The sequence below is a fragment of the Lonchura striata genome, chromosome 7 (genome assembly GCF_050655825.1).
Source record: "Lonchura striata isolate lonStrDom1 chromosome 7, ASM5065582v1, whole genome shotgun sequence".
NCBI lineage: Eukaryota > Metazoa > Chordata > Aves > Passeriformes > Estrildidae > Lonchura > Lonchura striata.
In genome coordinates this window covers 10451716-10465091 of record NC_140709.1, presented here as the reverse complement: position 1 = coordinate 10465091, position 13376 = coordinate 10451716, and the positions used below count along the sequence as shown (strand labels likewise).

General features: G+C 39.3%; 1 protein-coding gene across 4 annotated transcripts in view; it reads right to left on the bottom strand.

Annotated features, from left to right (window-relative positions):
• Window positions 1-13376, bottom strand: part of MYLK (myosin light chain kinase) — a 195598-nt gene that overhangs the window by 168190 nt on the left and 14032 nt on the right. For 2 of the 4 annotated variants that reach the window (XM_085584907.1, XM_021526064.3), the window contains exon 2: window positions 4578-4682. The exons of 1 other annotated variant lie outside the window; for it this stretch is intronic. Coding sequence is in view for 1 of the 3 variants with exons in the window: in XM_021526064.3 (XP_021381739.3) it covers window positions 4578-4605 (28 nt within the window). In the remaining 2 variants the exon portion in view is untranslated. The remainder of the gene's footprint in view (window positions 1-4577; window positions 4683-13376) is intronic. One more of the 4 variants, XM_085584908.1, reaches the window with a different exon arrangement.

Sequence of the window (13376 nt, the reverse complement as noted above, 5' to 3'; positions counted from 1 at the left end):
AGAACATGGAACAGACTGAAGGGAATTATCAATTGTAGAAAGTCTAAGAAAAACAAGAACAAGTGGAACATGGAACAGGTCAAAAATTTTAAACGTTTCCAAAAAGTTTCACAGCATTTGGCCCTTTTATTTGGAAAGTATATGTGATACCCCAGGAGAAAAGAATGACTCAAGGTAGAGTGTGAAACTAGGCAGTTTTTAAAGTGATCTTGACATAGTTTTACATGTGCACAAGAAAGCTGCACTGCCTGGTTTCACTGTGGGTTTGAGTTTGTAACCAAAAGGTAGAATTTGTGTTAACAGACCTCTTGGGTTGGAAAAACGTTTAGAATTGTCCAGAAGGCCAGTGCTTGGCAGCAGGCACCCCGGATAATGAACCCAGGAGTGATTCAAACTTCCTGGGATAACTGGAGTCCTGTTGAAGGCCCACTGACTAGAATTCATGTTGTCCAGCAGATGTATTCTGGGCCAGATATGCTCTTTGAGCTTTCAGGTGTCCTTGAAAAAAATCTACCATGTCCTTAATGTCCAGACAGATTTGGACAAGGAGAATCTGCTTTGGTAAAAGAAGGGAGGGAGAAAGGGCAAGCTAAAGAGAATTTTGCTATAACCACTTATAAATATTTGAATTAACATTCCCACGTTTTTGACAGTTTCCAATGTCTGTCTATCCTTGCTCCTGCAGGATTGACCAGCATGTTAATCTGAGAGCTCTTCTTCATAGATGAAGTAACTACTCTGAATGCCTTGTAAAGCTTTACTACTTCCCTCTTCCACTTTTATATCATTTGACCTCATTCCAGACTTAAGAACTTTGAAACTATCAGTCTCTTCCTCAAACTTAGACGCTGAAATCCTTTAACATAACAGCAAATCAAAAAATATCAGTATCATTCTGTAATTAGAGGAATTAAGACATGGTTGACACAGAGAAAGAGAAAGGAGATTTGTAGATGCATCTCAGCCTCTCAGAATAGCTTATTTTAATAAACTTTATTAACTAATTAATAATTTTAAAATAATTTTATATTATTTCCTTAACTTCGTTAATGGTTTATTTTAATAAACTTGATGCAAAGCACAAAGCCATTTTTAATGTGAACACAAATAACTCCTGAGTCGAGTTACACAGCAACAGCAGTGTCCCTCTCAAATTAAAGTTCTACTCCAAATGAGGTATAGAAATTATTCTTTACTTTTGTTAGTAACAAAATACCACAAACACATCCTTAACTCAAATTTCTCTTTACCAGGTAGGAAGGGTATGCCTTCTCTCCAGCAGACCAGACACATAACAACCCCAAATCCAATAAGTAGACAAAACCTTTGTGCTTGCCAAGGATGGCAAATAATTTGGTGAGCATGAGACGTCCAGAGGCAAAAATGAAATGTTATGACAAAGGTCTTTTTCTCCTATTTCTTACTCACTTCATACTTCCCACTGTTTGCTGCTGCTCATCACTAGCTAATGTTTGATTGAGCAGACTGGGCTGCACAGTCAGAAGCCGAAGTTTAGTTCACCCTAGGAGTGCACAACAGAATGTTTCTCATCCTCATTACACACACTTCTATTTTTCTAGCTGCTGTGATGCACAATAAAACAGTTAATGCTCACCGTTAAAGCTGTATCAATGCCACTGGAATTAGCCATCCATTGAATGAATGAGAGGAATTCAGCACCTCAAGGCTTCTTGTTTCAGGCTGCCTGCCAACTCAGGTGGCTGCTGCAATTGTTCTCTTTCAAACATCTCTTCACAACTCCCAAAGCTAGAAATGTACTCACAGAAAATAGAGTATAGCTGTGGTATCTGTCCAGACCCCAAATTTTACCCAGTTCTTTTAAAGAGGAAGTCTGTCTCACTAGTTTACAAGTCCTGTGTTTACCTACAGTTTTCATCAGGACAGCATTTTACAACAAGACAGCCTTCTTAGGAGGGCACAAACATTTTCTCTGCTCCCTAACGGCTTGCTTATGGTTGCATACATTTACACCACATGTGAGCTGTATTTTAATGTGCATGGCCAGCGAGGAAAGCTGTCACCTCTGCACCCTCAGAGGAGTGTGAAAGCTGGACTATGACACAAGCCACAAAAATAGGCAGTGGGCCAGATCCCAGAAAGCAAAGTAATTCTCATTCCTAAGTCCTTGCTGGTTTCCTATTGACAGCAGTGGGAAACTTCCAAGTTCCCACTCCCAGTCTGGGACAGTAGCAAAAAAAATACACTCTCTGAGCACAGCAATGCAGGGGTTAACAAACCTGCACAGCCCTGCAGCTTCACCACACTGGCTCACAGAGCACTAATGGGACACTGGCATTGATCTGGAATTCACCCATGGCAGTTACAGATTTAATCAAGCAAACTCCAGAACAGCCATATTTCAAAGGCATTTTGCCCATGTGAAATACAATTGTCTGTCACAAGCCAAGGGAGACTTACAGAACTAACAGCTTACAGTATCACTTCCTTCAAATTCACAAACATGAACCAGAGCAGCACACTTCCATCCCTTCCATGACAAAAGCAGGAAATTCCCCCCACCCATTATTCCAGAGGAGTATTTAGAACCCAAACTGACAATCAGAAAGGTTAGCTGGAGAGAAGCACGGGTCCCAATTAGGGAAGCAATAGCTAAAGCACCTGGATAACAACAGTAAATAACTTCAATAAACAGAAATGGAAAAGGCTTCCAAGATGATTAAAGCAACAGCAAGTGAAACGGAAGTGAATGTATAGATGCTACAGAAGAACTAAAACAGAATTGGGATCAGCATCTCATGAAGAAATTACTCTGATTAAATAGATAGAGCCACACTGAATGGGTAACTAAGAAATTCCTGGATGAAGTTCTGACAGAGAGGAGAGTTCTGGGAGCCTTGATGTACAGGAAAGGAGTAGAGAATAAATTATAGGATGTAGTTTGATCATTAAGTGCAACATTACAAAACTATCATGTCTGTAAATTATGTCAGACAGCCAGAGACGTTGGACAGCAAGCCACAAAAATGCCCCAATGTCTCATTCTTATGCATATCATATCTCTAGTGACCATCAGTAGCATTTGCCTTGGGAAAGAACACAAAGCCAGAGTAAGCTTACAGCAATTCTTTCCCAAATACACCCTTCTGGCTTTTGGCAGTCAGCAGTTTATGGACTTAAGAAGTCAGACCATCACGTTTCATAGTCCTTGAGTTTAACCTCTATTAATTTAACCTCTTTCTGAACCCAGCTTGGCCTTCTTGACATTTTATTGTAGTGGGTTCCACATGCCTTGTATTAAAAGAAAAAAAAATTAAAAATATAAGATTATTTGTTTTAAGCTCGGTGTCTGAGTTTTATTGACTTCTTCATTCAAATTAAACAATGTCTGATTATTCCTTGTTTACTCTCTCCACATAATTTCTAGTTTTATGAAACCCTTGGCTTCCAACCAAGATTTTTTTCTCAAACTGGAGAGTCCTAGTTTACCCTCTGGTCCTATGGCTGCCATTCCATACCTAGGGGGCTTCTGCACATCTCTGCATCCTCAGTTCTAGCAAGCCTGAGTTATAGTCAGAGCTGAGGATACACGTTATGAAAATACCAGAATAATGGTTTCTGATTTATTCTGAACTTTGTTATTTGGCCATCCGGAACTGACAGTTTGAAAGAACTATCCACAGGATTGCCAAACCCCCTTGCTCTACATAAGAATTTAAATTACATGCTTCATTAACATATTGCATGCAGATTCTCAAATTCCTAGTTGTATTTATTACTAGAATACTTTCTGATAATCTGTCTAGAATTAATCCAGACACAATTCTCAGCACCACATCTCGGCAGTGCTGTACATGTAGGCAAACATTCATTCCATATCCATAAAGTCTTTCAAAGTTGGTTTGGGAATAAAACATACCATAAACTAGCCTCATATCATTCCCTAGCATTCAGAGGTATTTGACATATAGAGGGACAAAAAGCTGCCAAAAACATTCCCTCCATTTCTTGTAAGTGCATCTGTAATGAAGAGAAGCCTCAAGAAAAGTTGTGTGCTCGATTCTCACTCTTAGCACTCTTGTTTTCCCCCTTCTCCAAAAGCATGATATATGGATATAAACCAGTAGCCTCAATGCTTCACACACACACCTCCCAAGTTAGCAGAAAAGATGAAAACCATCTGTATTCTAATTTGCCTCTGTTCTAAGCAATTCCCACATATATCAATATTTCATCTAGCTTTTTTTGGCACCAACATTTTCCATATTACTTAAAAGGGTGACTACAGACAAGAGGGGAGAACATAAATATAAATCCCACACAAAGGAAAAAAACCCCACTGCTGCCAGGTTTTACAGTGGGACACTTGCTTTGCAAGATCACTCACTGCCTCTTAGGATTTTTCTCTCTTGCAATAGGACTTTCAATAATTTTCTCATTTTGAATAACCAGAACAAGCAAAATTCCTTTGGAAGTAGAAGAAAGCTTCTAATTCCTTAGTTCTTCAGTGTTAACTCAGAGAGATTGACCAGCTCTAATCCACCCCTAAAAACCCAATATACTTCAAAGGGTTCTTGGAAAAGATTGGTTTTTCTCACCCACTGAGAGCTTCCGGGTTCTGCACATGCAACAGCAGGTTCCAAAACAGCAACTGGCTCAGGAAACTTCTAAGGTAGCAAATCCGCAGGTGGAATGCTGCTTGCCTGGAGAGCAAATGAGAGAAAAATACTTCTAGAGGCTCTTGGAGGGCAGCACTATGGTTCTATCCTATGCAGCAAATCCACACACGCACTCGCTCCATCGCACAGGCAAGGGCTCTGCCGGCTCCCTGGTAACCAGCTCTCTGTTTTGTTGACCAGACTGTTGGAAATCATTAGGGAAAGAAAAGCATGACTTGGCAGTAATGCCCTGGACTCAGAATACATGACTTGTGCCACTATCAGTTTCTGTGAAAAGGGGTAACTACGGTGACCTTTGTTAAGGTACTTCATCTTCCCAGGACAGAGCTCCTCATTTTTTACTTCTAAAAGGATGGCACCTATATGTTGCTAAGTGCAAACTCCTTAGCCCAGGAGCTGTGTCTGTTGTTAGTGCTTATAAAGCAACACAAACACGTTTCTGATCTTCAGTCCTTCAGTCTTGGATCCACACTTTAAGTACCAGCAGTTACCATGGGCAACATTCACCTCCTCCTTCCTGTCCCCCTACCCCCTGTTCTCATATTCTTACCCTTCCCTTTTTAATAACACTAGCATTCACCCAAGAACAGAGGGATCTGGATTAGGACTGAAAATAAAACCACATTACATTCAAAAGGACCAGAATCTGGAGTTTAAATATCTTCCTTTTTTTTCCAAGATGCAGCTTTTCAAAGGTCCCTCTCTACATGGTGTCTTAATAATATATTCTAGGTTGAATCCTGAAATTCTTTGTTGATGTGAATAAGAGAGGTAGGACAATATAATTTCCATTAACAGAAAGATTGTTTGTCACATCAGAAAAAAAAACCAAATATGAAAATATTATCAAAATATGCCATTACTTGCTGAGATCCAAAATAGTGCAGAACTGAGATGGTAGAGACAGCCTCAGAAACATTCCAATAAATGAGCTTTCCACACTTATAAACTGATACCTGGAGTTTTAAGCAACCTGGTCCTGTTGAAGGTGTCTCTGGCCCTGGCAGGGGGTTTGGAATAAGATGACTTTTAAGGGACCTTCCCACTCAAACCATTCTGACTCAATGAACTGGTGAAAAAAGTTCACCAGTTTTGTGAGATGCTGTAAAAGGTCTTTCCCTTACTCAGGGATGAGGATGAAAGAAGGAAAACAAATAAGCAGCTAACATAATGGCCGAGTCCCAGTAAATGTTAGCTGGAAAGGATCTCTACACATCCCTAACCCAAAATCTTGCTTGAAGCAGAACTACCATCAACAGAGGTGCCACATTTCTGGGCAACAAATTTCACAGTTGCACTACACTTGTAAGTTTTTATAGGAACCACTCAAGCTGCAACCTGCAGTGGACACTGCCCCTCATTTTTGCATCTGCTACTACTGAGAAAAGCTTGGGTGTTCCACAGTTGTAGTTCTCCTTCAAGTAATTGTAGGCTGTGATTTGACTGACAGCTCATTAGCAAGACTAAATATGAAACCTTCATCTCTCCATCACTAGAGTAGTATACACTTAGCAATGAAATCTCTTTGAAAAGAAAATAGTGAAATTAAAGAGTTAAATTTTCATTTTCCCACTAATTTACAGAATTTTAAATTAAATACAATAGCACAGAGTAAAATAATATATTTAATTAAAAGTAGAGTTTAGTTAAAAGTGACACTTTATTCCATGCTATTTGAAGAGAAATAACTTTTGCCCTGGTGGCTGTGGTTCACAGCCCTCAATTCCTCCCAGGAAATGTAAACTTCTTTCTCCCCTTAATGTAGGAGTGGAAAAGGGGAAGAATTTAATGAGTATTATCTGCTCTGTTGGAACTCAGAAGGGCTATGATTGAGAGGAAAAATACCCCATGGAATATGTAAAAATGGATTTCATTACAAAACATAATTATTTCCTGCAAAAATATCCATATTTAATGAATTCTTTTCCAAGTTTAATGTCATCATCATAGTTTAAGTTATATATTCACTGCCATATGCCATTAAGGACGTTTGTACTAGCCTGTTTCTTTAACCAAAACAAACACAGTCTAACTAGAATAGTATGTGTAAAGTTAGTGTGTTCATGCCAAGACACTGCACTTTCACTGTTATTTGCTTTTCTTCCCTCTGCTTCTGAGTACCTTTGGGATGTCTTCATAAAGCAGCTATTGAATCAACATACATAAAGTTAGTATTTTGCAATATGCATTCAAGGTTACTTTAAAAGGTAAAATTTTGGGTCAACTAAAGGTAAAATTTTGGGTCAACTAATTTTGGGGAAAAATTTAATTCTTTTACCTCATTAAAGCCAAAACTCCTCCCTAGGTAATTCTCCCTAACTCTTAAGGCCAAGAGTGCACAACATTCCCAATTCAATCTATTTGTGTTCTTGGATGAAAACAGGTTAATGACAAGATCCAGACTAGATGCAACTCCAGTGACTCCATATGGTCTCAAACACTTTAAGAATAGTTATGGTAATGATAAGCATGAGCTGATCCATCCAAAGTATCAAGCTGGTCATGTCTGAGTGAGATTTGTCTTAACCTGGCCATTCTCATAAAAATCAGCACTTCCGTACTGCCTCAGTTTTTTATGCAATGAACAAAACGTTTTTCCTACCATTTTTCTACATATATTTCTTTTGCTACATTGTTTATTCAGCCCATACTAAAAAAAGTTCAAGTCCAAGAATTTCTGCAGTTTTCGTCAAAGATAGGTTTTTCAAGAAAATGTGTCATGGTTTAGACAGACATGACTGGTATGCTTTTAATCTTAAAATTTGTTCTATACAGCTATAGCTTAGGGCATTTGTGCTTATTTGCAGAGTATGCTTAACTAAAAAAAATACACAGAATAGCAATTTTAAGAAGAAAAACTGAAGGAAGAACTTGAACAGCACAATATTGGTTACATGAAACAGTTCTTTTCTAACCAGAGCCTGACCTTCCTTTTCAAAGGGAAACACATCAATTAGGAAAACAAGGTGATACTGATGCTTAGTGAATTTCCCAGTGGGTACAGGATGATCAGGACAGTGGGAGACTCAAAACATGGAATGCACCATGCTACCCTCACAACAGCTCACTTAGATTAGTGCACCTATTTATCAAAGGAGAATAAACAAAAACATAATGGAACACGCATACTTTAATCCCACACTGGTGTAAAGTGGTGTTTGCTTCAGTAGGCAAGTAGGGGTGGAGGTGCCTATTCCTTTTCTCTAAACACTTGAATGCAATTTTTAAAAGTATGACAGTAAATTTACAAAAGTAAAAATGTGGAGAGGGCATGCAGCAATCAGGAGATGGAAGGAAGCAGTAGTCTGTCAGGTCAATAGTTTGTCTAAGCCTTGTTTTCCCCTCACCACCTTTACCCCAAATCTAACCAACAGGGAAAAACCTCAGACAATCAACAGGAGTATCCCCACTAGCAGATGGATGTCTTCTATGGAGTTCATCTGCAATGGTATTCATGTCCCTCTGGGCCTCTGTTTGAACATTGTCACTATGGAAACAGATCTCTGATGCCCTGCACCTTATCAGGCCTTCTCTATTTAAATTCTTTTCTTGTGTTTTTAACAAAGCCATTCACTGAACCTCAACTAATCCAAGATTCTGTTAGGGATGAGGTTTTTGCTTGGTGGCTTTTTTTGCCTTCACTATCGTGTCACTTCCAAAAGGTTCTCTCTCCCACTAATGCCATCTGACAGGCTTTATTTGACTCACACCTCTTCAGTTACTGGCTCAAAAATATTATGGCTGCATTTATTGCCATACAGAGTCTACAGTTTTTATTCCCCCCTCCTGCCCCCTAGGGTACATAGTTTTTAATTAAAATCTCTCACTCATTCAACAACAACTTTTTCATTTTGGTTTTAGGTGTTTAGAATCTGCCTGCATCTACATCAGATGCGTCTGTGGGTTCTCTCTACAGCATTCCTAGGTTAGAGGTATAAAGGGTTACATCTCTGTAATACCAACAGTTTATCAGTTCCAGATGCATATGGAATCCAAAATCCTGTGTTTACAAATTCCAAGTATTAGAATACTTTTGGGGAACAGAGAATGGGAGGGAAGCTGGGAAGTGTCAATGTTACATTATGCAAATGAAACAAGGCAAATCTGGGTTTGACCTCACTGCATCCAAATCTGGCACACAGGCAAGAACCAGAGCAATTCTTCTGCAAACCTACAAATGTTAATCCTGCAAGTGCCCCTGCAACTGAAATTCACACTATAGTTCTCTATCTAAGTAGAGAGGAGACAAGCATTATTTACCTTTTGAGCTTTTAATATGGCCCATAACTGTAATTTAAAGTGATGCTCCAAGAGCCATTTAAAGGGAATTTTCTGATGCTTTCTAGTGTGAGGAGAGATGAAGTTTTATTAGTCTGCACAAAACTTTAGTGCAGAGATGCATGGGAGTCATAAAACAATTTTATTTTATTCTTTTATTACCTTAGGTATTCTGGGCTGGCTGAGGAAGCAGAAGATAAAGCAACACAGTAGCCCAAGACGTGTTGTGGCTCTCACAGTTCCCAAAGGGACTGGAAAAACATAGAGGCAATTGCCACTAATGATGGAAATGAGCTTCAAAGCCTCCTTATGGCTTCCACTGGGACAAAGCACCTGTGTGTGTGATGATGCTTTACTAAAAGGTGAAACTGGAAGAAAGGACACGCCTGAAACTTTCCCCTTTGTAAATTTAACTCCATTATTTCCAGGCTTTAATTGAGCAAGCTCTGTGATGGAAGCAGGACAGCACAATTCACAGGCCATACTTACCTGAGCCAAGTTAATATTTCAAATGAAAATAATTTTTAGAAACCTTATAGAAAACTATAGTTGTTTTCATGTGTTGATATGCAGATGAGTATTTCTTTATTGTCTTCATAAAATACCACCTAACAGCTTTTGAGAGGTGTAAAACATGAAAAAAATCACAGTAATGAACTTTAAGTAATATTTTGTATAACTAATTTTGGTTTACTGAGGAACAAGTTTGAGGTACAGCCAAGGAGAGGACTAAACACATTGTTGATTTTCAGGAACTTAAAAGCTGAGCTATAAAGTGGGGAACTAGGAAGAATTGTGATAATTAATTTTTTTGGCACAGCTAACTTTTCACTGGGTAAAATCAGGGCATTTTCAGGGACCATGGGCATAACATCAGTGCTCCCACCTCCTCCTGCACAGACAGCAAAGAAGCACAGTGAGAGGTCAGTGGTGCTTCTGGAGAGCAACAATTCCACACCAAAAGCTGCATCTTTGCAACTTAACTGGGCTAACTTCCATGGGTACATAACCTCCAGGTTAATTTTGTTTGATAAATTAATTGATGTTTGATAATCATCCCTCTTTTGAGTTTGGGCCTCACTCTTACTAGCCACTGTTAACTGATATCAAACCACCAAAACCAAACATAAAAATACCAAAATAATTCTGAATACTGAGAGAATAGGATAACCAGAGGCATAACAGTCACAGGTGCAAAATGAACAGTGAACATACTCAGGTGAGAAACCAGAAGAACACTTCCAATGTGGCAGAGAGCAGAATCCCTCTACATAAAGAGCCTTAATTCCACCTAATTGTCAGACTGTGAAAGAGGTTGTAAGGCACAGCCATTGTAAATAAGGCTGGACAGGCCCACCTGGGTCCCATTCACTGCAAGGATAATGCAGGATTTGGATACTTCTGTGTACCACATTATCCTCTCATTATTTCGTGCAGTTCTCTCTGAAACTACTGAGAGCTGTGCTTACATTTCTGAGGGCAGATCTGGGCAATTTGCCTTTAGCCTCATACCACTGAATACACTTCCTTTTCTCCCTCCCTGCCCACAACTTGAAGAATTACACCAGGAACATAAATCTCTACTTCAGATTTCCTTGGTTTAGATGGACCAAGCCAAGACATTTCCTGCCCCCTCAAACATCTATAGCAATGAACCCAATTTATTCTCCTATGGAAGAAATTAGCCAATGACACTAATATGCATTTTCTGTCCACATTAATTCCATTTTTAAATCCAAACTAGAGCAAGGTTGCTTCTGTATTTTTCAGGCTGCTGTGGATCTTTGAAAGACAATTTAAAGTGGTGAAATGAACACTGGTTTTCCTCAAAAGCTTTCCCAAAGAAAGCTTTACTGATCCTTCCACTAGAAACTGATCACCAGGAAGTTGCCATTAATAATAGCATGGAAACATTTGGCCAGATATGCACAAGACACAAATCATACATTAGGGATTTAGCTGGCTTAGACCTATGGCAGAAGGAGTTGGCTTTCCCATGTTGTGTCTTGTATCCATCATTTCAAACTCCTATGGTGTTTTTGCTGATCTGGCTGTAAAAAGAAGCAACATAGAACTCAGAATTAAAGCTGATGAAGGACAGGTACAAACTGAATTTAAATGAAGTAGAGAAATGGAACTTAGCTAAAACCATGAGCCTCTCCTGGCTACTCTACACCCTACCAGCCTAGAGGTAGGGTGCAGAAGCCCATGTCTAAAAGAAAACCACTACTTCATGGTCTAGGAGAAAAAAATATTTGCTGATTAAGAGAAAAAACAGGGTTTGCAGCATTGTTGATGTCAGCAGTAGTAGAATCAGCTGCAAGTCCTCTTAGAATGAGAAGGCATATTGCAATAGGAACTACACTGTCTCTAAAAAAATCTCAGAGAACATTATGAGCAAGTTTGTCTCCAACATCTCAGATTTATAGCACAGCCTGGCTCAGAATCACTGCCATTTCAGAGCTTCCTCCCACCAGAACTGTTATTAAGGCCTGAAACTCTGGCCAAGGCTTTTATTCCTATAGCAGTTTATTATCTTCCTCTCTTCTGACCCTAGAAGTTCAACAGCACAATGTCCTCCCTAAGCTGAAAGCCAAAGTGTGTGCAGTAACAATTTAGAGCTACAGCATCCACCTCCATAAAGCACTTTCTGTGCAAACCACTGGGTGCATTGTGGTCTCGAAGTCACCAAAACACATCTCATTCCACCTTAATCTCTTCTAACATTAAAAGAGATCAACAGGTAAGAGAGAAGAAAATTGTGCCCTGGCAAGTCCATAGGCAGTATCAGGCATTTATGTGGAAACAGTGTGAATCAGAAATGCAGTGAAGGTGGAAGAAAAAATGTTCAGGGAAATTTTTACGTATGCTATGAGGCACAAAACAAATGAACAATACTTGCTTGCACAGGCAACAGCTCTTCCAGAAAGTTAAACTGGTTTTAAAGTGAGTTAGAAATGGTAAAAAAGCACAGCTTACAAGTCCCACCAAAAATAAGCAAACTTTCAGTTTACTGAATCCGTCTCTTTTCCCTTCAGGGAAGTGAAACACTTATCTAGGACTGAGAGGACTCAAATCCAAAGGCAGATTCATTGTGACACTCCAAGTCTCCCAGCTGATTCCTCTGCCCAACAAGTCTGCACTTTATATACTGAAGTATGGAAGAAAATCTCATGTAAGAAGGAGATTAGAGGTTAATCTTTGCCTTAACAATAAAAATAAGAAGCTACTTCACATGTCAGTCTCATGGGTTAAATGGAACCAGCTGTACATGTGGCCATCCTGCACACAAAACACTGTCACTAAAAAGAAGCAATTTCTTTGTGGGTCAGAAAAGTGGGTAGGACACTGCTGTCACAAAAGGAGCAGCACATTCAGTCTGACCCACTGGATATTGTCAGTAATGCAATTTAACCCTTTCTCTTCTATATTGAGTCTGACCAGTGCTGGTTGAAGCACAAAATGCAAGAAGAAAATTCTAAGCAGTGGTGTTTTAAGAATTTTTAACAGCTGCTGCCTGCCTGCTTCATTGCTTGATCTCAATTCTCTGAATTAAATCCTGTGAAATCCAGTATTTGCCCCAAGAAACACGGCTGGGATTATCCCTAAGATTTCACATGCACAGGATACATGCAGCTCCAAAAGACAGCTCCCTGCTGACTGAAGGAGGAGCAGGTATTACAGGGCTCTTAAGTCTCTGCAAGCAATATAGATATCATATCCTTTTCCTGTATTACTCTATAGACTCCAATAAATCTACAGAATTCAGCTTACCACAAGACTACTGTTTTTCAGACCAGCTGACCCAATGACTGGTATTTATTTGCTGAGACAAGCTCCATTAAAATAAAAAGTAAAAAATCCACACTCTTCCTCCTCATCACCACAAAGTTGACATCTTGTTGCCAATCTGCCTGCCAGGAAGCCGTCTGGAAATAATATCAATACCACAATCTATAGGCATCCCTCCAATGCATTAATCAGGTCATTAGAGTTCAATACTGACAGCATCTTTAGGAACTGGAAAGGATAAAGCTGTGGTAATAAGGAACAGTGAAGATGGATCCCCAGGGCCTAGTTAGATCTTCCCCTCCTTTTTTCTTTAAAAAGCATATAGCATTAGCATTTTGTTCCCCAGTGTTTGGTTTAAATTTACCATTCTGGAGAACTTCGAAGCTCGAGCAAGGCCTCTGAGTTTGATGCACAAACACATAATGGAAAATGTCTTCCACCTCACTCCTGTCCTTAAAAAGGACACTGAAAAAGTCTGGAGATAATTAAATGGAGCATGACAATGATTTGGAGACTGGGAAAAATAGATTTAGAAAATACAAACATATACATATATGCATATTATAGCCAAAATCCATACAAAGTTCAGTTCAAGAGGAGTACAAGCTTTCTTATCACATAGAGCAGTGCCTTCAGAGGAAACCCACC